Source organism: Vombatus ursinus, unplaced genomic scaffold (assembly GCF_900497805.2).
Source record: "Vombatus ursinus unplaced genomic scaffold, bare-nosed wombat genome assembly UNPS02014793.1, whole genome shotgun sequence".
NCBI lineage: Eukaryota > Metazoa > Chordata > Mammalia > Diprotodontia > Vombatidae > Vombatus > Vombatus ursinus.
This window is the reverse complement of record NW_020954571.1, coordinates 13,752,993-13,778,895: the sequence shown is the minus strand read 5'-3', so window position 1 is coordinate 13,778,895 and position 25,903 is coordinate 13,752,993. Positions and strand designations below refer to the sequence as shown.

The 25,903-nt window shown below is 43.6% G+C and overlaps 1 protein-coding gene across 4 annotated transcripts in view; it reads right to left on the bottom strand.

The window, feature by feature from the left end:
• Positions 1 to 25,903, bottom strand: part of COL27A1 (collagen type XXVII alpha 1 chain) — a 244,751-nt gene that overhangs the window by 142,942 nt on the left and 75,906 nt on the right. For all 4 annotated transcript variants that reach the window (XM_027869712.1, XM_027869713.1, XM_027869714.1 and 1 more), the window contains 3 exons: positions 23,179 to 23,223; positions 18,848 to 18,901; positions 17,642 to 17,686 (listed from right to left, as the gene is read on the bottom strand). In XM_027869712.1, the coding sequence (XP_027725513.1) occupies positions 17,642 to 17,686; positions 18,848 to 18,901; positions 23,179 to 23,223 (144 nt within the window). The remainder of the gene's footprint in view (positions 1 to 17,641; positions 17,687 to 18,847; positions 18,902 to 23,178; positions 23,224 to 25,903) is intronic.

Sequence of the window (25,903 nt, the reverse complement as noted above, 5' to 3'; positions counted from 1 at the left end):
ACTTGATTCACATATGGTGAAAGGCTTAGCTCTTACAGTGGCTTGCTGTCACTAGGCACCCCAACAGCCTAGAGAATGAAAAATGATAACAATTCTCCCATCATTTCTGTGAAGTCTCCCCTACTGCAGCCCCCCGGTGATCTTTCCTTTCTCTGAACTCCTGTGGTATTTATATAGCCTGTGCCACACAGTATCCACCTCCTACAGGAAACCTTTCCTGATCCCCTTTGGTTGCTAGTGTCTCCCTGCCGTCCCCCAAAATAACCACATACAGTGTATATGTTTTGTCCACATGTCCACATATACTTCTTTTCTCTTCTATGGAATGTAAGCTGCATGAGGGCAAGGAGTGTTCCATTTCTGTCTTTGTACCCCTAGAACAGAGGTGGGGAACCTGTGGCCTCGGAGGCCACATGTGGTCCTCTAGGTCCTCAAGTGTGGCAGGGCTTGAGGTCCTAGAGGGCCACATGTGGCCTCCAAAGCCAAAGGTTCCCCACCTCTGTCCGGGAGCCTAGTATAGTCCTTAGGAAGGGGCTCAATAAATGCTTATTGATTAATTAATTCTTTAGTTGCTTCCTAAGCAAGATTTTAACTCCTGGAGAACAGGAACTTCGAGTCTCATACTTTTTTGTCTTCTTCAAAGCCTAAAGGACAGTGCAGAGTAAACAGTAAATTATCAATAAATACGAAGAATCATATGCCACGTTAGAACCAGAAGGGATTTTGGTTATTTCCTAGCCCAGGCATTCTTAACCTGGGGTGTTTGAACTTGTTGTTTTTAATGCTTTGATGAATGAATTTCAATATAATTGGTTTCCTTTGTAATTCTGTTTATTGTATTCCATGTATTTAAAATATTATGGTAAGAAGGTGTCCATAGGCTTCACCAGACCATCCAAAGGGTCCATCACACACACACACACACACACACACACACACACAATTGAGAGCCTCTGTTCTAGCCCAACTCCCTTACTTTACAGATGGGGAAATGAGGCCCAGACAAGGGAGATTACTTGCCCAAAGTCAAGGAGACAATTAATGTCAGAGCCAGGAGTAGAACCCAGACCTTTTGACATTCAGTGTGGTTCTCTTTCCATTATGTCACGCTTGTCAGATTGAATCACTGAACTGCCTCCACCCCCACTATCCCACCCAACGCCCCGCACACACTGAACTCCAGGCATCAGGCTCACCGTCACTGCTTTCCTCTCCCAGGGCGACTCTACAGGTTAATGGAGAGAAGCCCTATATACATTATCAGCCAGGTCCTGCTGCCCGCCAAGGCCATGCTTTTCGCTCATGGACTTTGTCAGAGATGCCCATTCCCTTGTTCCAGGCTAAAACTTTCCAGGAAGATGCTGGGAGCTGGCCGCAGGCCAGAGAGCAAGCCAGACAGCTCTCAAGTGGTGGAGGGCAGAGAGGGGTTAAGGGATAATCCCATCTGCTTTCCAGAGCTCTTCTACAAACGGAGGAGTTTGTGGCCTCAGCAATTTCTAAGATGATTATGGCCACTGGGCAGGGCTACATAACCTCCCTCAAGTGGGCAAGGGGAATCCCTCAGGTGGCTAGGGAAGAGGGCAGAGTTCCCAGGGCTCCAGGTTCCTGCTGCCCCCTCCACGTCCAGACAACGTGCTCTGTCCTGGGCACATATCCCCTCTGTTACTCAACCCTTCCCTCTGGCCCATGCAACACGACTAGAGGCCAGTATGGGAAGTGATTAAAATTTGCCAAATTCCAGAGTGCCTTTCAGGATACTGGAGGCCATAGGGCCTAGTCAAGAGGCTGGGGGAAGGAAGGATATCCATCTCTCTTCTTCCTCCTCCCTGGAAAGAGGGGCATGCATGATCCTGCTGCATCTTGCAGACAACCATGCAGGGTCTAGGAGCAGGGCTCTGAACTCTCATGTAATACATCTGGGCTGGCAGGAGGCCCAGGGGCCGCTCTGGGGACAGCTACAGTCAGTTATGACCCAATTCCTGGCCCTAGCCTGATGCCGGGAAAAGTAACAGAGTGTAGATTCCTCTGCCATCTCGGCCAGAACACTGGACTAGTGCAAACAGAAACAGGGTAGCAACACCTTCTAGCAGAGAAGGGGATGATGTTAAAAAATAGGGGCCCCACACCCTGAAGATCAAAGGCTCACCCAAATGGTGAAGAATGCTGGATCCTTTTGTGACTTTCCCAGCTCATAAAATCAAATGATACACCAAGTCCTAGCCCAGCTGACCTTCTCAAAAACTTCAGGCCTCAAGGCTGAGCCGAGCAGAGCTAAATTCTCCCCCATGCCTTAGGGAAATCTAGAAAAGTGTGAGAATGGAAAAGGAACCATGAGTTTCCTTCCATAGGTGCGTCTGTCTGTCTGCCTTTAGGTAATATCCATGCATGTATGAAAGAACATCTGGATTTGTTTAAGGTCTTTTCTTGGCAGGAGTTAAGGAAGAAGCCTGGCACAGGCACTGAAGAGAATTCTAGCAGGTCTTATGCCAATCAGATCCTGATCCAGAAATAAGATTTCATTTTCTTGTTGGCTCAAGATAGGTCATTCAAAGCTCCTAGGCCCTCTGGCCCCACCTGCAACAAGGGACCCTGGGCCAAAGTGGCACACACCAGGTGAGTTGTTGCCTAGGGTCCCCCAGCAAGAGTGGCAATCTTGCCTAAACTCTATCAGGTGGGGATGGAGGTGTAAGACAGTGCAGAGGAAAGGATCTAGATATTCCAGCTGATATTGTTGGAGATGGTCATGACAAAGGAGGCTGAGCAAGTTGCGTGGATGAATGGGGGTCAGTCCAGAGATACAAGAATTAAGAAGTGCACACTCTACTCACTATGACCCCTAGACTTCCTAGCAGCTAGGAAGTCTGACTACAGTCTGACTCTACAATCCACCTCCTGTCTGACTACAGAGGCAAGGGCGCTCCAAGGAGAACAAGCACTATTCTGTGGATCTGTCCCCCACCTTCACCCCCCACCCCGCTATTCTCCCCTCATTAACAGAAAATGCCTGTGCAGCCCAGAAGAAGACATATGACCTTGACTGATGCTCCTCTGGCCCCTTTCCCAGCTTTGGCTGTGCGCATCTGGCTTGGGTGCCTTGAGCGACGGCGCCTTAGCGGTCATACCTTATTCAGACAGAAGCAGCTTCTGGGCTTGACACAGGCAGTCTGGCTGGCCCCACTCATAGTGGCCACAACTAGCGGTGGCTTAACAGCACACCAAGCCAGGCTGAGAGGTTTGACGTGATTGGTCTACTTGGATTCAGCTACCAGGATCTCAACACTGCTTAGTGGTGGTGATGAGACATCATGCATGCACTGCAAAACCTCCCTAAGGCCGGCTAACATGAAAAGAGAGTCCATTCTGAGTGAGCAAAATATCTACATTTGCTGAAAGTTGCATTAGATGCAACTGCGCTTTTGTGGTCACTAGTCTTTTTTTTTAAGGGAAATCAATTTTACTACTTTTTAAAAAGCGCTCTATAGGAAATGGAACTGAGTGAACCGAAGTATTGTGTTAAGTTGAGTTCCTTCAGAGGCTTCCATACATGAGCAGATTAGGACAATTTAAAATTAAGATAGCAACTGTCTGGAAATAAAGTTGCTTCTAGCAAACATCCCAAGTAGGCTTATATTCCCTTCCTCTACCTCCACTCCCACGATCCTGTATTTTGCCAAATTAAACTTCCCAAAAACAAAAGTAAACTCTAGCCTTCCTTCTATAAGAATTATCACCACTTTGGAAATAGTGGGATGTCCCCTCTTTTATTGTAGAATCATCATCCCCCTTCCTGCTACTTACATAGACTTTGTTCCAGTTCAGGCCCTCATAGGCTTCTCATCTGTATTACTGTAACGGGTTGCTAATTGCTCTCCCTCTTTTCTGTCTCTCCTCTCTCCAATCCCTCCTCCATATGCTTTCCTGATTGATGCCACCAAAACACAAGCTGACCATTCCTTCCCCCAACACGCTCCCTCCCCAACTTCAAAATCTTCAATGGCACCTTATTATCTCAAGGAAAAACTACAGTCTAGGCCTTAAGAATCCATAACCTAGCTCAACACTTACCTTTCCAGTCTTATTTAACATTCTTCTTTCCACGCAAACTGGCCTGTTACTTCGTCCCGTTCCGACAGCTGCCTCCATGTCTTTACCCAGCTGGTCTCCCATGTCTGGTATGTCCTCCCTCCCCTCTTTCTGCAGAATCCCCAGCATCCCTCAAAACACAGCTCATGTTCCATCTCCCACTCAAGGCCTTTCCTTATCATTCCAATTGTCCATAACTCTGGTAATTACTTGACCTTCTTCTGCATGTGCTTTCTGTATTTTCCTCAGTATGCATGATGTATCCTGACTCCCTCTCCTCCAACCCAGTAGACTATCAGCACCCAGTAGAATGTAGGAAAAAACTGTTTTGTTTGGGATTTGTATCCCCAGCACCTTGCACAGTGCTTTGTATGTGACAGCTACTTAATAAATGTTTGATAGATTGAATTGAATCAGGTCCACCCCAAAAAATATTTCCTTTTTCTGATGCTGAGGATATTTTAACTTCCCTAATCCTTGGGACATATGACTGTCTTGCATCCTTAAGTTGACACACAGCTTCTCACATTATCCCCTCAACTCCACTACCGTCTTTCTGGCACAAAACATTTAGATATCTGTTCAGACAACCCTTAGAAATCACAGCTGGGAGAGGTCGGCATGGCATAGTGGATAAAAAGCTGACCTCAAGTCCCTCCTCTGAAACACCCTGGTTATGTGATCCTGGGCAAGTCACAACCTACTTGCTACTCTCTAAGATTCCCTTTCAGAAAAGGTGTCTACCTGCGTCGGTATAAGGAGTTCCCTCATTCAAGATTTCTCTACATCAGTGAAATTGCAGCTCCAGTCCCCATCCCAATACAGGGACGGATTACGTATGCTTGTCATCCAAGGAACAGCCTCACAAATTCAGAGAGGCTTAGATTAGCTTCGAGGTGATGGACTTTTTAGCCACAGCAATTCTTAAAGACCTTTGACGAATTTAGAGAAGAGAGGGTACAGACTTAGGAAGTCACGGATCACTGAACTATGAAGAGAAAGAGCACACACAGAATCACGGAAAGAGAAATTCATTTTGAGTCGGAAGACCTGGTTTCAAAGTCCAGCTCTGCATTTCCTACCAATGTGACATTTAGGGCAAGGCACAGGCATCTTTCAGGGCTTCACTTTCTTCTCCTGAAATTCAAGGAGATCAGACTGAATGGGATTTTATATTCAGCTCTTTATCTATGATCTGTTGAAGTGTTGGTGGTGGTGGTGGTGGTTACTATTAATGGACAAGGCCAGAGAAATCATACAGTCAGAGCATAATAACATTTCAGAACTAGAAGGGACCTTCAGCATCAGTCCCAGCCCTCTCATTTTGAAGAGATAACTGAGGCCCAGAATAATGAAATGGATGGCTTGCCTGAGCTCATACAGTTAGCTATCTTTGCACTATGAGGTCATCTCTAGGGTGCCACATTCTATATCAAGCAGCCCTATATCAACCATGAGTCTGGCTCTCAGTGAGGCTGCTTGGACACAGTTGCTTGGGCTCTGGTTTCCTGTCCTTATTTCTAATCTGATTGTGTCCTTCTGTCTGGTTGCTCTGTGCTCCCTGATGGAAAGAGCCTCCATCTCAGCCAAAATGAGGAACAAAGAAGAGGTCTATCCCTCTCTGGTCTGATGTTCTTCCATAGAAGAATATGTTCTCTGAGCCAAAAGAGTGGGTTCAGCTCCCTACCAGTGGGCATCCAGCCATGGGGTGTCTTCATTCCCAACCTCACTCAGGTCCTGGGGAAACTGGGAGTACTCTTCAGCTAAATGATGACCAGTGGAGCCAGAAGAGGACCTGAGAGAGGCACCCTCACCCTTCACAGATTCCCCAAGTGCAGTGCCACGTTTCACAGAAGCAGAGGACAAGTCCTTTTTCCTTCTATTGTGGACCCAAAGGTGTCAGAAGGAGCCTTCAGATAGCCTAGGACAGTGGAAAGGGCATGGGATTTGAAGTTGGAGGACTGAGTTCAAATTCCTATTTTGCTGCTTACTGCCTATGTGACTTTAGGCAAGATACTTAACCTCTCTGGGCCTCAATTTCCTAAACTATAAAATGAGAGAGATGGGTTTGATGACTTTTGAAAAAATTTTAATTAATTAATTAATTTTTAATTTTCAACATTCACTTCCATAAGCTTTTTTTTGTCTTTGACGGCTTTATTCTTTTTTTTATATTTCTTTTTTTATTAATTTCTTTTGTTTTATCAACAATCACTTCCATAAGCTTTCGAGTTTTAAATTTTTCTCCCCCCCCGCCTACCTCCCTAAGACAGCATGCAATCTGATATAGGGTATGCATATACATTCCTATTAAACATATTTCCACATTAGTGATGTTGTAAGTAAGAATTAGAACTAATTTGAGGAACCACCAGAAAGAGGAAACAAAACACAACAGAAGAAAAAAAATAGCAAATAGTATGCTTCAATCTGCATTCAAACTCCATAGTTCTTTCTTTGGATGTGGATAGCATTTTCCAGGTTTGATAACTTCTAAGGTCCCTTTTGCAGCAATAAGTCCATGAGCTTATGAGCCACCACCTCCAGGCAGGCCAACCTTCAAACCTTTCCAGACTTAAGAAGGTGTAACCTACTTCCCTCTGGCAGGAGACCACAAGAACTCCTCAGAGAACTCATGCCTAGGGCCATAAAGCTCCCCTCCTCAGAGAGTGGCAATACCTCGAGAAGAGTCTTCCTTGGCAATCTCTCTTCCCTCCATCCCTGTTTTCCAGTGTCACTGCCACTAGCCTAGACCAGGCTCTGCTTCTGATCTCTTTCCCTCCTCTCTAATTTACATATCATTTCCAGATTAATCTTCCTGTTGTGTAGTTCTAACCACTACACTCCCTTACCAAAAAATATCTAATGCTTGACTCTCCACTATCTACAAGAAAAAGTCTTAGTCTCGTATTCAAGGCCAGACTTTATTTCTCATCATTTTCCAGTATGATTCCCACCCTCCAGTCAAACTGAACTATTTGTCAGTTTTTTTTTAACATGTCTTGTGCTTTCCTGCTCCCCTGGAATTCTCTCCCCCTAAATCCTTGCCTACTGAAATTCTACCTGTCTTTCAACACCCAGATCAAATGCCACCTCCTCTGTAATACCACCTTCTCTTACCACTTCAGTTAGAAATCATCCTATTTTTTAATATCACAAAAACATCTATCTAAAACTAAAAACAAGCATTATATGCAATGGAGATACACTAGAACCTTTTTCAATAAATATGGGAGTGAAGCAAGGATGCCCACTCTCTCCACTATCATTGTTCTGGAAATGCAAACAATAGCAATGAGACAAGAGAAAAGAATTAAAGGAATACTGATAAGTATAGAAGAGATAGGCTTAGCTTCTTAAAATCTAGCCACTGCTTAGATTCTTATAATCTAGCCATTGCTCAGATTCTTATAATCTAGCCACTAGCTCACCAATGTTTAGACTCCTTAAGAGTCTGCCCAGTATGACGGATGTTCTAATAAACCTTGTCTTTGGCTGAAAAAAAATATAGAAGAGATAAAATCATCTCTATTTGCTGATGACATGATAGTTTGCTTGGAAAACCTCAATCAACAAAGATATTAATTAAGACAATTATCAACTTCAGCAAAGTTACAAGCTATAAAATAAATCCTCAAAAATCAATAGCATTTTTATACAATAACAAAACACGAGCAGCAATAATAGAAAGGGAAATTCCATCCCAAATAATTACAAAATACATAAAATACTAGGGGATCAACCACACAAAGCATACAAAAGACATATAGATTCAATTACAAAGCACTCCTTAAAGAAACAAAGAACGACCTGAATAGTTAAAGGCATATTTAGTGCTCATGGCTAGGCTGTGCCAATATAATAAACATGACAATATTACCAAAATTAATTTACATGTTCAATGCTATATCAATCAAATTACCAAGGGGATAATTTATAGAACTTGATAAAAAATTCATTTAGAAAAACAAGAAATCTAGAATATTAAGGGAAATGATGAAAAGAAGTCAGAACAAAGGGGAAACAGCACTTCCAGACCTCAAATTATATTATAAAGCAGCAGTCATCAAGACCATCTGGTATTAGTTAAAGAATAGACAGATAGATTAATGGAACAGACTAGACCTGGGAGATTCAGAAACAATAAAATTCAATAATCCAATGTTTGATAAAGTGGACAACAGAAGTTACCCTGGAGAAAAACTCCCTGTTGGATAAAAATTGCTGAGAAAACTGGAAAGCATTCTAGCAGAAATTAGGTTTATACTAACACCTTACACCACACACCATAATACTATATATAACATTCTATATGGATACATGACCTTGATATTAAAAATCATACCCTAAAACAATTAGAAGAGGAGCACATCATATACCTTTCACAGCTATGGCTAGAAGATGAATTCTTAACAAAACAAGAGATAGAGGCAATTATAAAAAATAAAATAGATAACTGGTTACTTGAAACTGAAAAGCTTCTGCATAGACAACATCGATGAATATAGAATAAGAAGGGAAGTGGTAAAATTGGGGAAAATCTTTCTATTGAATTTCTCTGATAAAGGTTTGGTATCCATGATATAGAAATACACACACACACACACACACACACACACACACACACGTCATTCTCCAATAGATAGTCAAAAGATATTAACAAACGGTTCTCAAGAAAAGAATTGTAAAGTATTCACAACCACACGAAAAAATGCTCCAAATCACAAATAATAAGAAAAATGCAAATCAAAACAATGCTGAAGTTTCATCTCACATTCTGCAATTTGGTAAAAATGACAAAAAATGGCTACAGTCAATGTTGGAAGGATTGTGAGGAGATTGGTACATTAATGCCTTGTTGGTGGAGCTGTGGAGTAGAACAACCATTTTGGAAAGCAATTTGGAATTATCCGAATAAACTGACTAAAATGTCAGTTTGAACCAGAGATTCTATTACTGGGCTTAAACTTTAACCCAAGGAAGCCATTGATGAGGAAAAAAAGTGTCATTATACTCTAAAATATTTAGAGCAGTACTTTCTGTGATAGCTAAGAATTGGAAATAAAACATGGACCTATCAATTGAGAATAGCTAAACAAATTACGGTACATGAATTTAATGGAATATTACTGTGCCATAAGAAACGATGAATATGACAAATACAGAGAAGTGTAAGAAAATCTGTATGAACTGATGCAGACGGAAGTAAGAACAGCCAAAATAACAATATATATAGTGACTACAATAGTGTAAAAATGGAAAGAAAAACAGCACATGAAAAATTAAAAATAAATGTGACAAAATTATAAAAATCAGGTAGTATTTGAATGAAGAGATATGAGAACACACCCCCAACCTATCCCTTCATGGAGGTGGGAAGTCCACAGGTATTACACATTGCATATATTTTCAGACTTTTTCAATGTATCAATCAGTTGTGCTGATATTTTTTTCCTCTCTAAAAATATATTATTTTTCATATGGGATGGCTCTCTGGGAGGGACAGGAAGAAGGATACATGGGATACTACGGTGATATAAGAAACAGAAAATATCAACAAAACTTATTTTTAAAAAAAGAAATCAAATTCTATACTTTTTTTTTAGCTTGTATCACTCCTAGGGCATTTATCATATTCTGTTTTATATTGTATTTATATACTTATATACATATATACATATTATGTCTTCCCCTGCTGGACTGTAATAGAGGACAGAAATCATGTCTTGTCTCTGCATTCCCTGCAATACCTAGCATAGGGAATTCTACACAGTTGGTACTTAATAAGTATTTGTAGGTGTTTTATCTTCACCTCTATATTGTAAGCTCCTTGAGGGAAGGGACTATGCCTTATTAATCTCTACATCCCCCATGTTACTTAGTATAAGGTCTTGCATACAGTAGGCATTTAATAATTATGTATAAGTATCTTTTCCCCCTAACTAGGCCGTAAGCTCCTTGAGGGCAGGGACTGTTCCTTATTCATCTCTACATCCTCCATATTACCTAATAGAGGGCCTTGTACTTAATATTCCCCACTAGTCTTATCTTCCCCACTAGATTGTAAACTCCTTTAGGGCAGGGATCATGCTTTATTCATCTCTTACATCCTCTACATTGCTTAGCATAAGACTTTGCACATAGTAGCAATTTAACAAATATTTGTTGAATGAAAAAAAAATTGATTAGATCTATCAGCAATAAATATTTCCCATTTGCTGACAGTAAGATCTCTAGACTGTAGGTTGCAGGCTGGATGTCACAAGAATATCAATTAGATCCTACTTAGACCATACACTGTGCTGGATATGGTGGATACAGAGGCAAAAATAAAACTCCCTGTCCTCAAAGGGCTTATCTATCATGGGAACCTTCCATGTTTTTACAAGGGAGCAAAAGAGTTGCTACACCTCCCAGAGCCCAAAAGAAAAAATTGGCTCCAGGACCAGTATTTTGCACTCATTAGGAAAATGTGACTTCAAAAAGAAGTCTTATTTCTAGAATTAAAGAATGTTAGAGCTGGAAGGAATATAAGAACATATGTCAGACCACAGAACGTCAGTGCAGGAAGAGACATGAGCGCTAACACAGTAATGTTTTACAAATGAGGAAAAGGAGACCCAGAGAAATGAAAGGTGACTCAAAGTCTAGATAGCAGATGAGCCAGGACTAAAATCCAGACTCCTAACTTCATACCATAAATAACTGGATAAGTTCAGTAACTGCTTAGCCTGCACAAGCTGAAGCTATGGGGGAACATGTGAGCCCTCAGAGAAAACTCCCATTTCTATGTCCACCAGGCTCCATGGTAAACTCTTCCCAGGAATCTCATTTTCCACGGCCTGGGGCAATTTTGCTACCAAAAATTAGAGCTAGCAAACAAGATCCAAAGAATGTTAAGTGGACATTTGCTTGCTCAGTAGGATAAAGGGACATCAGGCCTCACAAAGTCCCCTGCCTCTTCCCATCTGCAAAGCTACAAAGACAGAGAAGCTTTTTTGGAATCTTGCCAGGCCCCCCAAGCCAAGTTTCTCTAAAAACCACAAACCTGGATTCCTCATTAAAAAACCATAACACATTTTTTTTTAACGGAAGAGACAATCATTTGGGAGGCCAGCTCTTCCCTTGGTGGCCTGACATGGTCTGGGGGAACAAGAATTCAATTTTCCCCTTAGCTTTTGAAGAAGTCAGAGTGACAAACCTTCTTAATTAGGGGACAGAGAGAAAACTTTTTAGCTCTTAGGCTAGAGTCACATAGCTCCCAGACAGTCACTTGGCCCCTCTTTCCAGGTGTCTAAGAAGCAAGGCCTACCTTACATGATGCAGTGTGATTTCAGAATACCTACCTGCCCTCAAATATCTTTCCTACTGGCTTGAAATCCCTGCGAAAGTTGCTCTTTTGGGTTACGTACTATCTCCCACAGGCCCAGCTAAAATGTAGATACAGTGCCCGGCTCGGGGGAGACATTAATCCATGATTCCCCATTGTCACTTGCCTGCTGATTAATGCTATAGAAAGAACAGTGCCCTGCTACGAAGGAAACCCAGGTCCTGTTTTCAGCTCTAGGACTTACTAGCTGTATGACCCGGAAAAAGTCTCTCAACCTTATAAGGCTGCAGTTATCTTATCTATTCTAATTCCTGGTCTGCCACTAACCACTGGATGACCTTGCAGTCAAGTCAATTCATTTCCTTAGACTTCATATGAGGAAAATATGTAAAATGAAGTGGTTAGAAGAGATGATCTTTGAAAGTCCTTTGTAGCTGTAATGTTCTATGATCTAGGATTCCTTCCAGTTTTAATATTCTGAGATTCAGCTCTGACATTCTTTGTTCCAAGACCCCTTCTAGCTCTAACACTATCTAAGGCTCCACCAAGCTCTGACATTCTGTATTCTGTATTCTATATTCTAAGGTTCTTCCCAGAGCTGACATTCTATGATGATGTGATTTAAACTCTGGAACTGTTCCATATAGAGGAAAAATGGGAAGTAATTGTTTCCTCTATAGAACCTTGGCTATCCTAACTCCTTACAGGTTCCCTAGCTCCCCGGAAATTATGGCATGGCCTTAACAGGAAGAATGATAAATCATATTCATGGTAAACTAAACTGTTTGATGTGCATGCCTTCTAAATGAAACAAACACCCCAAACCTAGAAAAGACTGATGAGTACAAGTATGCAGAAGGGTGGAGGTGGGAGGTAATTAATCAATAAGAATGATCCTAGGGAAAAGATTAATTGCCAACTTTGTCAGAAGGGAACTCAACTAATCCCAACCCCCATGCTATTCCACTCACTAATAAGTAACAAAAAATTCCCAAACTCAAACTTTAAGAAGAAAAATAATTTTCTCTTAAATGATAGCCCTTCCTCCTCTATTCCACACTGTCTTCATATTCTATCACAAGATTTGGGTTTTTGACCCTCATGACCGATTTGGGTTTTTGACCCTCATGACCACCTTGCTACAGAGGGGTAGACTTAATGACCTCATAAGGCTCTTTCTGGTCTTCAGATGATGAATTCTGAAGGACATGAATTTCACAGAGGATATAAGAAGCCTGGCAAAGTCACACCAGGGGCCATTCTGATCACCTCATTTTGGAATCTATAGATATGAAATCATATGAAAAACATTAAATCATGTCAGAGACAGACAAAATAGATTTGCTGGCTATTAAAGCTGATTTTCTAGGGAACAATAAAGTTTATTTTCACAGTCCTCAATGGTGATTCATGGCCCCAAGCACTTTAGATAAGAGGGATCCCCATGCCAGATACATCACAGGGATGCTGATGGTGGGGTGAGTGGGTGGCTATCTTTCTGCAGCCAGTTTGAACACGTCCCCTCCCCATACACAATCGCTGGACCCTGTACACCTGACAGCTATCCAATTGCTTCGAAGGCAAGAGTAGGGCTGGGCTCACACTGACTTTCTGGTTAGCTCTATGCCAAGGACACCCAGATGGACTATTTCAGTCCCCAAACCCTCTTGCTCATTCACAAAGTCGTATCAGCCAGAATTATCTGGCTGGTTACTTAAGCCCTTGCAGGGTCAGCTGAAGCTCTCGATGAATTAATAAAAAAAAGAGGCCCAGAGCCCAGTGACACAAAAAGATGAAGCATCGAATGGTGCTAGGAAGACAACTCATTTGTCCAGGTACTCCAGTCTAGAATGCTCCAAATTTAATCCCATTCCATTCCCTCCACACCACCAAAAGAACCTTGCTTCATTTCCTTTGATTCTTACTGCAAACAAATTATCATCACAGGATCGTAGGATTATAGATTTAGAGAGAGAAAGGACCTTAGAGGCCACTGAAACCAATCCTTCATTTTATAGATGAGGAACCTAGGGCACAGAAAGGTGACTTGTCCAAAGTCACAAAATATCAGTGGAGGCATGTGAACCCAGGTCCTCTGACTCCAACTCTGATCCTCTCTCCACTCCACCACTCTGCCTCTCCCAGAATCTGAGCTAGAAAGGGCCTTAAAGTACTGAGACATAGGATACCAAAGCTGAAAGGGGTCTTAATAGAGCTGGCAGTATATTATAAGAACATCTAGTCCAATCCTCCCATCCCATAGATAAGAAAACTGTAGCCCAGGTAAAGAAAGTGATTCCAACAAACATTTTGCCCAAGGTCCCAAAGCAGGTTAAGGGGCTAGTACTAGATCCCTGTTCTTTGGGCCCACAATCTAATAATGCTCTCCCCACTACACCCAGCAGCCATTCACAGCAATAAACATCTCCCTACTGCATACTATGTTTAAGGTGCTATGCTAATTATCATCAATAGTATGACTTCCTCCAGTCTCACATCAGACTTAGAGATGTCTTCCCATTTTAAGGGGAAAGCAGAGACTTTAGTTTGGTTCTGAATAGGAGAGTAGAGGATGGAGGGGTGGCAACTAGAATGGACCAAGGGATGGAGAGGGAAAAACCAATAGAACTGACCATCCCTGGAGTTGTGAAACTACTGCCTTTCATCCAGAAAGAGGAATTTCCCCTTTACATACAATATCCTACGTGAAAAAGCTTCCCTTCTTCCCAATTCCCCGGAATCCCAATGTCAGCACTTCCATGGAAGTCAGGCAGGCATAACTGTGGTCAAATGTGGAAAATGCAGGTCCATTCCAGTATCTGGAGGCCAAAGCCTTGTTCTCTGCCTGCAGCAGAGCTGTGGTCAGTGCTGGGGAAGGGGGGAGAGCAGCAGAGCCTTGCCAATAGCAATCAATCTCTCCCAGAGTCACAGACGCGGAGAATCTCAGAACTGAAAGTGACCTTGGACGTCAGCTGGAACAATTCTCTCATTTTACAGATGAAGAAACTGAAATCCAGCTCAATTGAGGGACTTGCTTGATGTCTCACACAATGAGTGAGCTGCACAGTTGGGGCTACTGCTCTATCTCTTGCCTCTCAGTCCCAGGCTCTCTCCGGTGTCCCACTTTGCCTTTCTCCTACCAATGGGGCTGAGGCCTTCCCAAGAGCCCTCCCTTTACTCAAACAGAATCCAAATCCAGCTCTTAGCACAGTAGAAAATACTGGGTAAGACACTTTATAAGTGTTCATTAAATGCAAATTTATGGGCTGGGATGGAGTTGGGGGAACCAGACAACCAAAAAAGTCACAGAATTCTATAGATATAGAAAGATATGGAGACCTATATATTTTTAAATAAAAGTTTATTAATTAATTAATCAATTGACTTCCCCCACTGATTATTTCCAATTTATTCTGTACACATTTTCTTCGTACATGTTTCTTGCATGTTGTCTCTCCCATTAGACTGTGAAGTCCTTGAGAGCAGAGACAGTCTTTTGCCTTTCTTTTTATCTCCAGTGCTTAGCTCAGTGCCTAACACATAATAGGTATTTATTTGATCAATATTTTTTGGCTGGCTGATTAAGAACAGCCTTCTAGCTCAATGATTTTCAAAGTGGGTTAAAAATTTCCCAAAGAGTATGCAAGATAACCCATCTGGGGTTGTGGAGAAAATGGACAAAACCCATGTTCTGTAAGTTTAGAAGAACTTTCTTCTCTCTCCCGTCCAACATTTTAAAGTCAAAGTCCTGTAGCCTGGAATCTATAACAATGGGAGAGTCAGAGCTCTTTACATGGGAGGGAGACTAGACAGAATTGTTGGCCATCCAATCTCAGAGGACCACCAGTCTGGAATGTTCCTGCTTCTGGGGGGAGGGGTGTTAAAGGTAGGGGAAAGGAAGGATGGATGAGGCTCTGACTGTTTTCGAATTCCAGGGAGAGATCCCAGCAGCAAATGTAAATTATGGCTGGGAAAAAATATCCCAGACAGTGATAAGAAAAAGAGAGGAACAGCTGGAATGTATTGAGAAGGCCATATGCTGAGTAGGACAAAACATCCCTCAAAACTTGCTAAGAAACTCCAAACAGAGACAACATATCTAGCTGTAGCTGCCTTGTTTACTGGAATCCGATTAATGATTCATAGAATGTCAGAGCTGATAACGAACTCAAAGATCATCTAATCCATTTCACTGATGAAGAGACTGAGACCCTGAGGAGGGAAGTCACTGATCCAAGAACACACAAGCACAGAGACAGCAAGAAGAGGTTCTCCAGTAGGAGATGAGGAGCTTCCATAAGTACTAATATTCCCTTTCAAATCATCACTGCAAAGAAATGAATTCACAGGGCCACTGAATGCCTAGATTTTAAGTAAATTCTTTGAAGGCAAAGATCACACCCCATACCTCTTGGTACTTGAAAATCAGATCTGGGTTCTGACCCCAGCTTTATCATTAAATATTTATGTGATCTTGAGCAAGTCACTTCCTTTCTCTGAGCCTCAGTTTCCCCATCTGGAAAATGAGATTGCTAGATGATCTCGTAAGCTCCTCCCAACTCAATTATATTAATTAATTATAGTCTATATAATTTTAAGAAGCACCTATTTCCATGGCCATCACCAAAAGCAGTACTATGAATGTCCAATCCCTGCTCAGTTTCCTACAGTAGAAAAAACCCCAACCTTCTCAATCTATCCAGCTGCCCAAGCTTACAGAACCAAATTAAAAAACAGCGAATTAGCTTCTCTTTCTACCAGACTATGGCAGAAGCTCCAATGTTCTCTGTTGCATCTAAGACAAAATACAGACTCCTTGATGTGGCATTTAAAGCCCTGCATATCTGGCTCAGTCAACCTTGCCAGACGTTTCATTTACTTCCCTTCACAGACCCTGTGTTCCAATCAAATTGGCCTATTTGCTGTTCCATTCCATTCCATTCCATTCCCCATCTACAAGTCTTTTCACATACCATACTTCATGCCTGCAATGAATTCTCCCCTCCCTTTCCCCTCTTAAAAGCACCTCCAATGGCTCCAGGAGCAAATACAAAATGTTTGTTCGGCATTCAAAGCCCTTCCTAACCAATCCCCCTCCTACCTTTCCAGTCTTCTTATTCCCAACATACTCCTCAATCCAGTGACACTGGGCTCCTGGTTGTTTCATTAAAAAAAAAAAAGCATTCCATCTCTTCACTCTGGGCATTTTCTCTGGCTGTCCCCCACACCTGGACCACTGTCCCTCTTCTGCTCTGACTACTGACCTCCCTGGTTTCCTTTAAGTTCCAACTAAAATCCCACTTGCGACAGGAAGCCTTCCCTAACCCCGCTTAATTCCAGTGCTTTCCCTCTTTTAATTATTTCCTCTTTATGCTGTATATAGCTTACTTTGTACATATTTATTTGCATGTTGTCTCCCCCATTGGGTTGTAAGCCCCTTGAGGTAAGGACTGTCTGTTGCTTCTTTTGATATCCCCAGAACTTAGCACAGCGTTTGGCACATAGTAGACACTTAATAAATGTTGACTTATAATCGATTAGCTCCCTTCAGGGCTCAGCTCAGATACCATCTTACATGAAAAATCTTTTCCTGATCCCCCTTGTCTTCTTTATCCTTCATCTTGTACTTTTTTCTGCTTACATATTTCACCCCCCAATAGAACAGAAACTCGAGTGCAGACACTGCTTTTTATTTTTTGTCCTTGTATCCCTGGGAGCCTAGCACTGTGTCTTGCACATAGCAGGTGATTCATGCTTGTTGGGTTGGACTAAGTCCCTGGCTCAGTGAGCTAATGAGAGGTACTTTCTGATATGGCACCCAATGCCATTACCCTACTATTACAAGCCTAGTCAAGTCTTTGTCTTTTCTTTCCTTCCCAGGGAAGAGGAAGGGCAGTCCAGGGTAATATGACCAAGAAAAAGGCAATCATGTGTAGAATTAAACTATATATCAGGAAAAACAGATCTAGATAGGAAGAAAAAACAAAAACAGAGACACATCTGAATATACCTACACACAGACCGTACTCCTTCCTCATTTGCCCCCCCACACACACACAGGAAGGCTGGGAGAAAGGCCAGAGTTGACCAGAAATCCAAACTCTCCAAAGGGAATCATGGGAAATCCCCCCAAATTCTACCTTGCCAAGTCAAGCAAAAACAACTAGATTGTGGTATGGTTTGGTTTCATTCAACAAAATCTGCATAATAGACAAGGAAAAACTTTACCGGCCTACCCATCTTGCCCCTCTTGCCATGAACTCCAGGAGGCCCCTGTATGGAAAAAAAAAAGCAAAATTAATGTCAGTACAGGAATCACTAAAAAAGAATAAGAGACATTTGAAGCTCAGAGAACCCTGCCAAGACGCTGACTTTCCCTTTGGGCTTAGGTTCCTGTTGGACCATACAAATGGGGGCTAGGATGGTGCCCAGAAGACCTTGTGCCTGGTGTGAGCTCCTTGCTTGTTTGGTCCTAGTCAAAGACAGGTCTGAAATAATGCATTTGGGGTTAGTTTGGGAAACAGAAGTGATGTAGCCTAGGAGAATACTAATAGGAGAGAGCAATTCCGGCAGTGGATCTTGTCATTTGGACAATTCACTTCATCCCTTTGGGCCTCAGTTTCTCATATATAAATTAAAAGGCTTGAACTTGGTGTAAAAGATCCCTTTCCAGCTCTGATACTCTATATTCTAAGGTCCTTTTCTGCTTGGGCCTTCTACATACACACATACATATGTGTATATACATATATGTATGTGTGTATAAGTATATGTGTGTACATGAATATACATACATACATACATACACACATATCCTAAAAGACATTAGGTGTTTAGAGACAGCTAGGTGATGTGGTGGATACAGCACTGAGCCTAGAGTTAAGAAGGACCTGAGTTCGGATACAGCCTCAGACACTTAACTAGCTGTATGAACCCAGGGAAGTCACTTTACCTCTCTCTGCCTCAGTTTCCTCAACTGTAAAATGAGGATAATAATAGCACCTACCTCCCAAGGTTGATGTAAGGATCAAATGAGACTATTTATAAAGCACTTAGCACAGTGCCTGGTACACAGTAGGCACTATATAAATGCTATTACTATTTTTGTTAATAGCCTATGTCCTGAGGTCACTTCCAGTTCTAATATTCCTGGATTCTATTGTTCTGGTTTGTTCCCACGACTGTGACAGTTTCCCCAGATTTTGGTCCCAGTTGGTAGGGAGCAGGTCCAAGAGGAAAGCAGCCTCCATTGACCTGCCCACTCTTAGGAACAAACGGTAGAGGTCAAGTCCCATCTCTCATTCTTTCCCTCTTCACCCCCAGCTCTGTTGTGAGCTGCTTTGCTTATTCCCCAAGGTTACCCGTGCCCTGGGCATTTAGGCTAAAGGGAAGGGTCTTAGGATGGGACATTAGGACGCCCAGAAAGATACTCACCCTTTCTCCATCAAGTCCTGGAAGGCCAAAGAGCCCTGGGAGACCAATATACCCCTATGGACAGAGCAAACAAAAAACCAAATGAGTCACCCCAAGGATGCTGGCCTGTCCCCATCCCATCTTGGCTGCCTTCCTCCTCCTCCTCCTGCTCCTCCAGCGTTGGTCCTGGGTGCTCCACGTTGACATAAACCTTGAGGCAAGTGTATATGCCCATGGACTGCATGGTGCTGGCTTCCACGATGTAGTCCAAGGGCACATACCCTCACACCAGGGATCGGGGGGCAGGTAGGGGAGGCTCCTTCTCCGTGTGGGGGCAGGGTGGGAAGGGGCAGGAGGCTGTCGTGCCCTTGCTGGCTGCTCCTGGGACCTAGAGGAAAGGAAGCCTGCTTCGGGGTTAGATGAGAGGGGATGTGCCGGCGGTATCTCAGGGCCAGCTAACAAGCAGTTCCTTCTACAGCTACTTCTCCCTCTTCTTGACCTGCCTCCTCTTAAGAATTTCCACTGTGATACTTTCGACCTATGACCATTTCCTGGATGCCCTCTCTCTCCAACCTTCTTGGTTTCTCCTTCCCCTTCCCTCCTCCAATACAATTCCCACCCCACTCCCCAAACCATAACCCTCCAGGCCCAATTAACTCAGTATTTTTGAGTTTCTCCAGTTACCCTCTCCAAAAACATCCCTCCTGTGCTGCCTGTCTGGAATACCCTCCCACCTCCTCTTGCCCTATCAGATGCCTCTTCCATGAACCAACTCAAGTCCCAACTCTTGTAGGAAGCCTCCCCTGCCTACTCCAGCCCACTCTCCCTCCTACAGACTCACAGTCATTGTCGGTACCACTCACTGGGCACTGCTCTGCCTTGTGACATCCCTTGACTTGTTTTAGATTATTCACTGTCATAGCAGTATTATTGTGTGACACAGGAGAAAGAACACTGGAGTAGGCATCAGAGGATGTGAGTTGAAATTCCCACCTGAGTGACCTTGAGCAAGTCACTGTACCTTACTGGACCTCAGTTTCATAATCTGTAGAATGAATGGGATGGACTAAATGGCCCAAAAGGTCCCTTCCAACTCTAAGTCTGTGTGTGGGCCTCAGCACTCTGACTAGACTAGAAGTTTCTGAAGGATAAGGATCATGTCTAATGACTCTCTGTATTCCCCAGAGAGTATTCTCCTTGGTTCTGCACACAGCAGGAGCGTAGTACATGTTTTTTTAAATGAAGTCGCCCCCACTCAAGCTGTCTCCCCCCTACCCCTATTTGTTCACAGTCCTGAGACACCTCCCATGTGACCCTTTGCTGCTCTGACAAGCCTTCTTCACTCTCCTCAGACCTTTTTCCAGGTACCCTTGGCCTTCCTTCTCCAGAGATGCTTAAGAAACTACGTCTACTCTACCTCCCACCCCAGCACACACACACACACACACACACACACACACACACACACACACACACACACACACACACAGAGTGAGAATCCAGGTTCTTCTTCCACTCAGGCTGCCCCTCCTCTGAGCTGTTATGCTGGTAGCATATGTGTGTTCAACCCTTTTTAAAATTAGTCAATCAACAAGCACCTCTGAGTGCCTACTTCACGTCAGGCACGATGCTAGGCCCTAGAGATATAAGACCAGAGCAGGGATGGAAGGCAAGCTGCAGCAGGACCCTGAAGCTGAATGAGGTTCCTTCCTTCTAGGAACAAGCAGAGACTCGGGGATCATCTTTCACCTAGGGTCACATCTCACAGGTATTAGGCAAAGAGAATCAGGACTAACCCGTTCTCTATCAGGAAAGACTCTGGACTAAAGCCTATCTCTAAGACTCAGGAGTGTCCTCAGACAAGCAAGACTTTCCCCATGCCTTGGTCTACCCTTCGAATTTACCTTGTCACAAAAGGAGAGTAATGTTCTAATTATTTGGCAAATTCCCTTGGCACTCCATTCCCAGGCGACCTAGCCAACTAGCTCTGGAGTGAGTCACATGACTTTGGAGAGATTCCTTAGCACCTAGGTCCCTTTCCTAATCACCTCAGCAGTGATCCTGGAGGCAGGAGAAGCCATGAGGGATTAAGATGGATGCATGCTGAGCATTAGTGAGATGGGAGCTGGCTAGTCACATTCCTGTGCCACAGAAGGGAAGGAATGGGGAGAGCAGGCTTTTTTATGACTGGTGGCTACAATCAGCAGTGTATCACAGGGGTCATCCCTCTGGGCTTCAAGCCACTGCTGGCAGGAGCCCAGAGCTCCATCATGACAACCATCTCAGCAAAGCCCAGAGAGAAGGGAGCAGAGGTTCAGTTTCCAGTGTGCATGTGGCATCAAGATGTTGTCCACACGAAGAGCATAAATCAATCCCAAATTTCCCTGGCTTATCATCCCCCTCAGCCCCATCCCAAGAACATGTCTTCTTAGGGTTTGGACAGAAAAGAATTTCTCTTCGGGGACTGGAGAACTGTAGTAGGATCAATGTCCTGGGAAGGATACGATTGAGAGGTCTGCTTCCCAGCCTCCTCCAGTAAACAAGACTCAGGAGCTGACTAGGGCAGACTGCCCTCAAATGCAAATATAGTAACAGCCTGGTGAAACATCCCAAACAGCTGATACCCATCCAATAAGTCTATCTAACTCTGCCAATAAATACCATGCATGCACTTCAAGGCTGGTCTAGGGGACCCAGTGTGGGACGATTCTTATCCTCTCATCCTTGGGGTGAGTGAAAGCTGCTTTGTAGAGTAAATTCTCATCTGTCATAATGGCATGGCTCTGAGGCCTTTGCTTTGGGGGAAGAGTTCTTCAAGAACGAGCTGACTTTGCTCTTTGGGGGCACAGATGACTAAATGCCCAATGCTGCCAGGCACATCCCCACCCTTATGTGGTGGGCAAGAGCAGCCAGGGCGAGCATATGGAAAATGTTTAAGAGCTTACTTACAAGGCCAACCCCAGACAAGGGTTCAGTAGCCACTGACAGACACAGCCAATGAGGCAGAAATGGGGCTATCTACAGCTTCTCGTGGGAGGTCCCATGAGGCCTTCCAATTTGTCTCTAGAACCTGTAGCAATAGCCCTAACTTTTTACCTCTTCCCAAGAAGGCCTTCTCTCGCCCCAGTTCCTAATAATAACAATCACCCTTTACATTGGCATAGCCCCATCCAATGCAGGGTGTGATTTGGCATCTATTATTTCATGGGATTCTAGAGGCAGCCCCGGGAGATAGACAAGGTAGGGATAAAAATCCCATTTTACAGATGAACAAAGAAGCACAGAGATCATGTCAGTGGCAAGTGAGGAGTGGAGTCAACATCAGAATCTGGGTCTGGTGCTACATAAGACTACACGTGAAGGATCCAGCATGAGCGGGAATAGTCTATAGAAGGAGCTGCCAGGGCCCTGAGAGCGAGGGAGAAGGGGAACTGATGGTGGGCAAACGTGTGGTTCTAAGAGCAAGGCAGGGAGCAAGTACTGGCCCTCACAGTGGCCACCGGTAGAGACACATGCTCTACTCCTACTGCTTCATTCTTTCACCCATTTAGTGCTTTGCTTTGCAGGGATCGCTATGGCTTCCCGTGGGCTGACTCCCTCCTCTAGAGTGGAAGCAGCTTACAAAGGGACCACTTAAAGGGAAGAAGAAAAGGGATGGACCTTTGCCTACCATACCTGGCCTCTAGCCATTGTCTGAATAGCTGTCTCGTAGGCAATTCCCAGTGCCCTGAATACTTCTGCCAGGCTGCGGACATTCACCAGGAGCTAGGGCAATGCTATAGCCACCAATTACAGGCAATTAGAACTGCCGCAACACCCTCTTCACATGAGTCATGCTGGCTGTTCCGCCTGCTTACCCCAGCAAGGGAGGGAATGCGGGGAGTGGGGTTGGAGAAAGGGGTGGAGGGAAGACCGAGGGGCGGTAAGATCACTTGCAACTGGCTCCAGCATCCTGGCCTCAGCTGGATTTGCTCTGTGCCACAGATGGGGCCATTAGGAGTAGCCCTGGATCTCTCTGGCTCACTGCACTTGGCTTAAGTGAGAGGCTTTCTGGAAAGCCGTATCTCAACCCATGTCCCGCCCTTCTTCCATCCCACCCTCCTAGAATCTCCTTGCCCTGGGACTCTGGGGGTGTGTATGCTGCTACCCATGGCCAAGTGACAGACATAAGAACTGAAGGGGCTTGAGGATCCCCAAAACTGGAGTCAAAAGGGCACTCTTGGTACCCTGCTGAGTGGGAAAGATGGGAGCAACATCCACTTGTAGAACCTGCTCTGAGTCCTAAGCAGTAAGCGCACACCTCTGCCATTTGATCATCAGAGTATCACAGGATGCTGCCAAGATGCACTTACCCGACTGCCTTTGGGTCCAGGTTCTCCTACTGGCCCAGGTAATCCCTGAAACATAAGAACCAAAGAAAGAAAGACAAGTGTAAAGAAGCCTTAAGTAGCCCCAAATAGGCATTGTCAAAGTTATATTCTGTACATGGACCAGGAGTGAAAAGAGATCCTGGAGCCAGAAGATCTGAGTTTGAGTCTTGGCTCAGACCATTACTAGATGAGGGATTATTTCATTCTTTGTCTTGATACCCCCAGTGCCTAGTCCAGTGCTTAGCACATAGTAGGTGCTTCAAAGAATATTTGTTGGTTAATTACTAGCTGTGTTGAACTAAGGAAAGTCATCTAACTTCCTGGAGCCTTCGCTATAAAATGATAACAGTGTTCATGGGGTCATGGTGAGGAAGAGGCTTTACGAAATCCTGATGGGTGCCTAAAGTGAGTTATTGTGATTACTTCTGATCAGGGGCCCCCAGTGGCCAAAGACCCAAGAGGGAAATGTGAAGCAGCCAGAGGCAGAAGAATCATGACTGGCCGTCAGAGCTAAGCCATGGAAGGCACCACTGCACAGCCAGCATACCACAACATGTCCACACTCACAATTAACTGGACCCGTGACTAACCAGAGTCATCTGAGGGAGAAGAGGGAAGCTCTAGGCTGAGAAACATTTTTCTTAGAGCCTCAACTCACTCACATCCTTGAAAAGGGAATAGATTAAAAAATCATGAGTGGCTTGACCCTGGGAAACTCATGAGTTTTTCCTACTCACAAGAGGCAGCATGGTATCACGGAAAGAGTGTCCAAAGAGGTAGGAGGATTAAAAACTGGATATAGAGTCAGGAGGACCTAGGTTAAAATGCTACCTCAGACACTTATTTGTTGTGTGGCCCTGAAAAATTCACTTAACTTCTGTCTGCCTCAGTTTCCTCATCTGTAAAATGAGAGAGTTGTACTACTCAGTAGCCTCTAAGAGCCATTCCAGATCTAAATTTATAATCTTACAAGGACCTGAGTTTGAATCCCAGCACTGACCCTCATGAGGTGAGATGATGCTCAAGTCTTTGTCTCCACACCAATAAAACTTGTACTCTCTGTAAATCCTAAATAAGGTGCCATAGACACGTGAGTTGCCTGATTCAGATGGAAAAAGCCCCAATAAGCAAACAAACCCTGTATGCTGTGCAGCTATAATGACCAAACTTGTTCCCAAAGAAGAGATGAAAAAAAAATACAGCTCTTCGCTTTGGAGCAGAAGGGAAGGACTATGGGTTTGGAAGGAACATTGCCTAAACTGTACAACTAAGCTGACATTTGGGATAGTTTTGCTGATTTTTTTTTTCTTTTTTTTTCTTCTTCATTTCAATGGATGGCCCTCGGAGTGGAGAGAGATATTCAGACATGAAGAGGATGTAAAGACAAAAGATATCAATAGATTTTTTCTAAACAAATGTTAGTCATTATAAGTATTATACCTGATTCTTGGCAAAACTACCCAAGTTGCCATATTGGTCCAAATATGAGGGAGATAGAAAGGGAAGGATGACGAATGCGAGATGAGAGGTATAATATGAAAAATTGAATGGATGTCCTCTCCCACTCAAATCATGTTCTGTCCTAGGTCACAGGGTCATGCTCTAGAACTAAGAAGAACCCAAGAGACCATCTAGTCCAACCCCCTCCCGTTTTCTTTATAGATGAGGAAAATGAGACCCAGGGAGATTAAGTAACTTGACCCAGTTCACACAGGTAATACACATCTGAGGTAGCCTTTGAACCTAGGTCCTCTGACTCCAAAGTCACTCTACTATGTGACCTTGGACATATAATTTCTTTTCTTTGGACCTTACTTTCCCTACCGATAAAATGAGGGGATTGCATGGTGCTCCCTATGACATCTTTCACCTTAACATACTCTTGACTATAACCCTGATGAAAGCCATCCTGAATGTACTGCACTGGAAATACAAGGGGGGTGGGTAGGGAGGACTAAAAGAAAGAGAAGGCAGAGCTGGAAGAAGGGAAGGGTAAGGCAGAAGGCATGTTTTGGGATGATTTCAACTCTTCAGAAATGTGGGAGAAGCAGAATCACCAGGAGGAAGGCTAGATTCCCCACTCCTCCATAAGCCCCAGTCTAAACAGAAGCAAGACTTGAGTCTTTCCATGAACCCACTCAACCCAAGTTCTGAAGTAGTTGCCAGCTTATAGTTCAGCTCTGCTTACACACTCCTCCCATAAGAGAAGATCCAGAAGTTGGTCTTAGGGATAAAAAAACACGTGGGACAATGTAGTATTTCAGGCATGAACTCCCGAAGGAGGTTTTTGCATCTGGGATCTCTCTGATTCCTTTCTTCAAAGCACTTGGCTTTGCTTTGATAAGAAAAACAGCAGAAGCCTAGTCCTGTGTGAAAGGTCTTAGATTTTCCTGTTAAATCGGAGCTAAAGGTCTATGCTAATTAATGGGGTAGTCAGAGATGGAAGGGATCTTAGAGATCATCTAGTCTAACCCTCTTTCTTTTTTGTAATTTAATTTTTTCAATTAATAAAAATCTATTTTCTCTCCCTCTGGCTTCCCTCTCATTAACAAAGAAGGAAGGAAGGAAGGAAGGAAAGAAGGAAGGAAGGAAGGAAGGAAGGAAGGAAGGAAGGAAGGAAGGAAGGAAGGAAGAAAGAGAGAGAGAGAGAGAGAGAGAGAAAGAAAGAAAGAAAGAAAGAAAGAAAGAAAGAAAGAAAGAAAGAAAG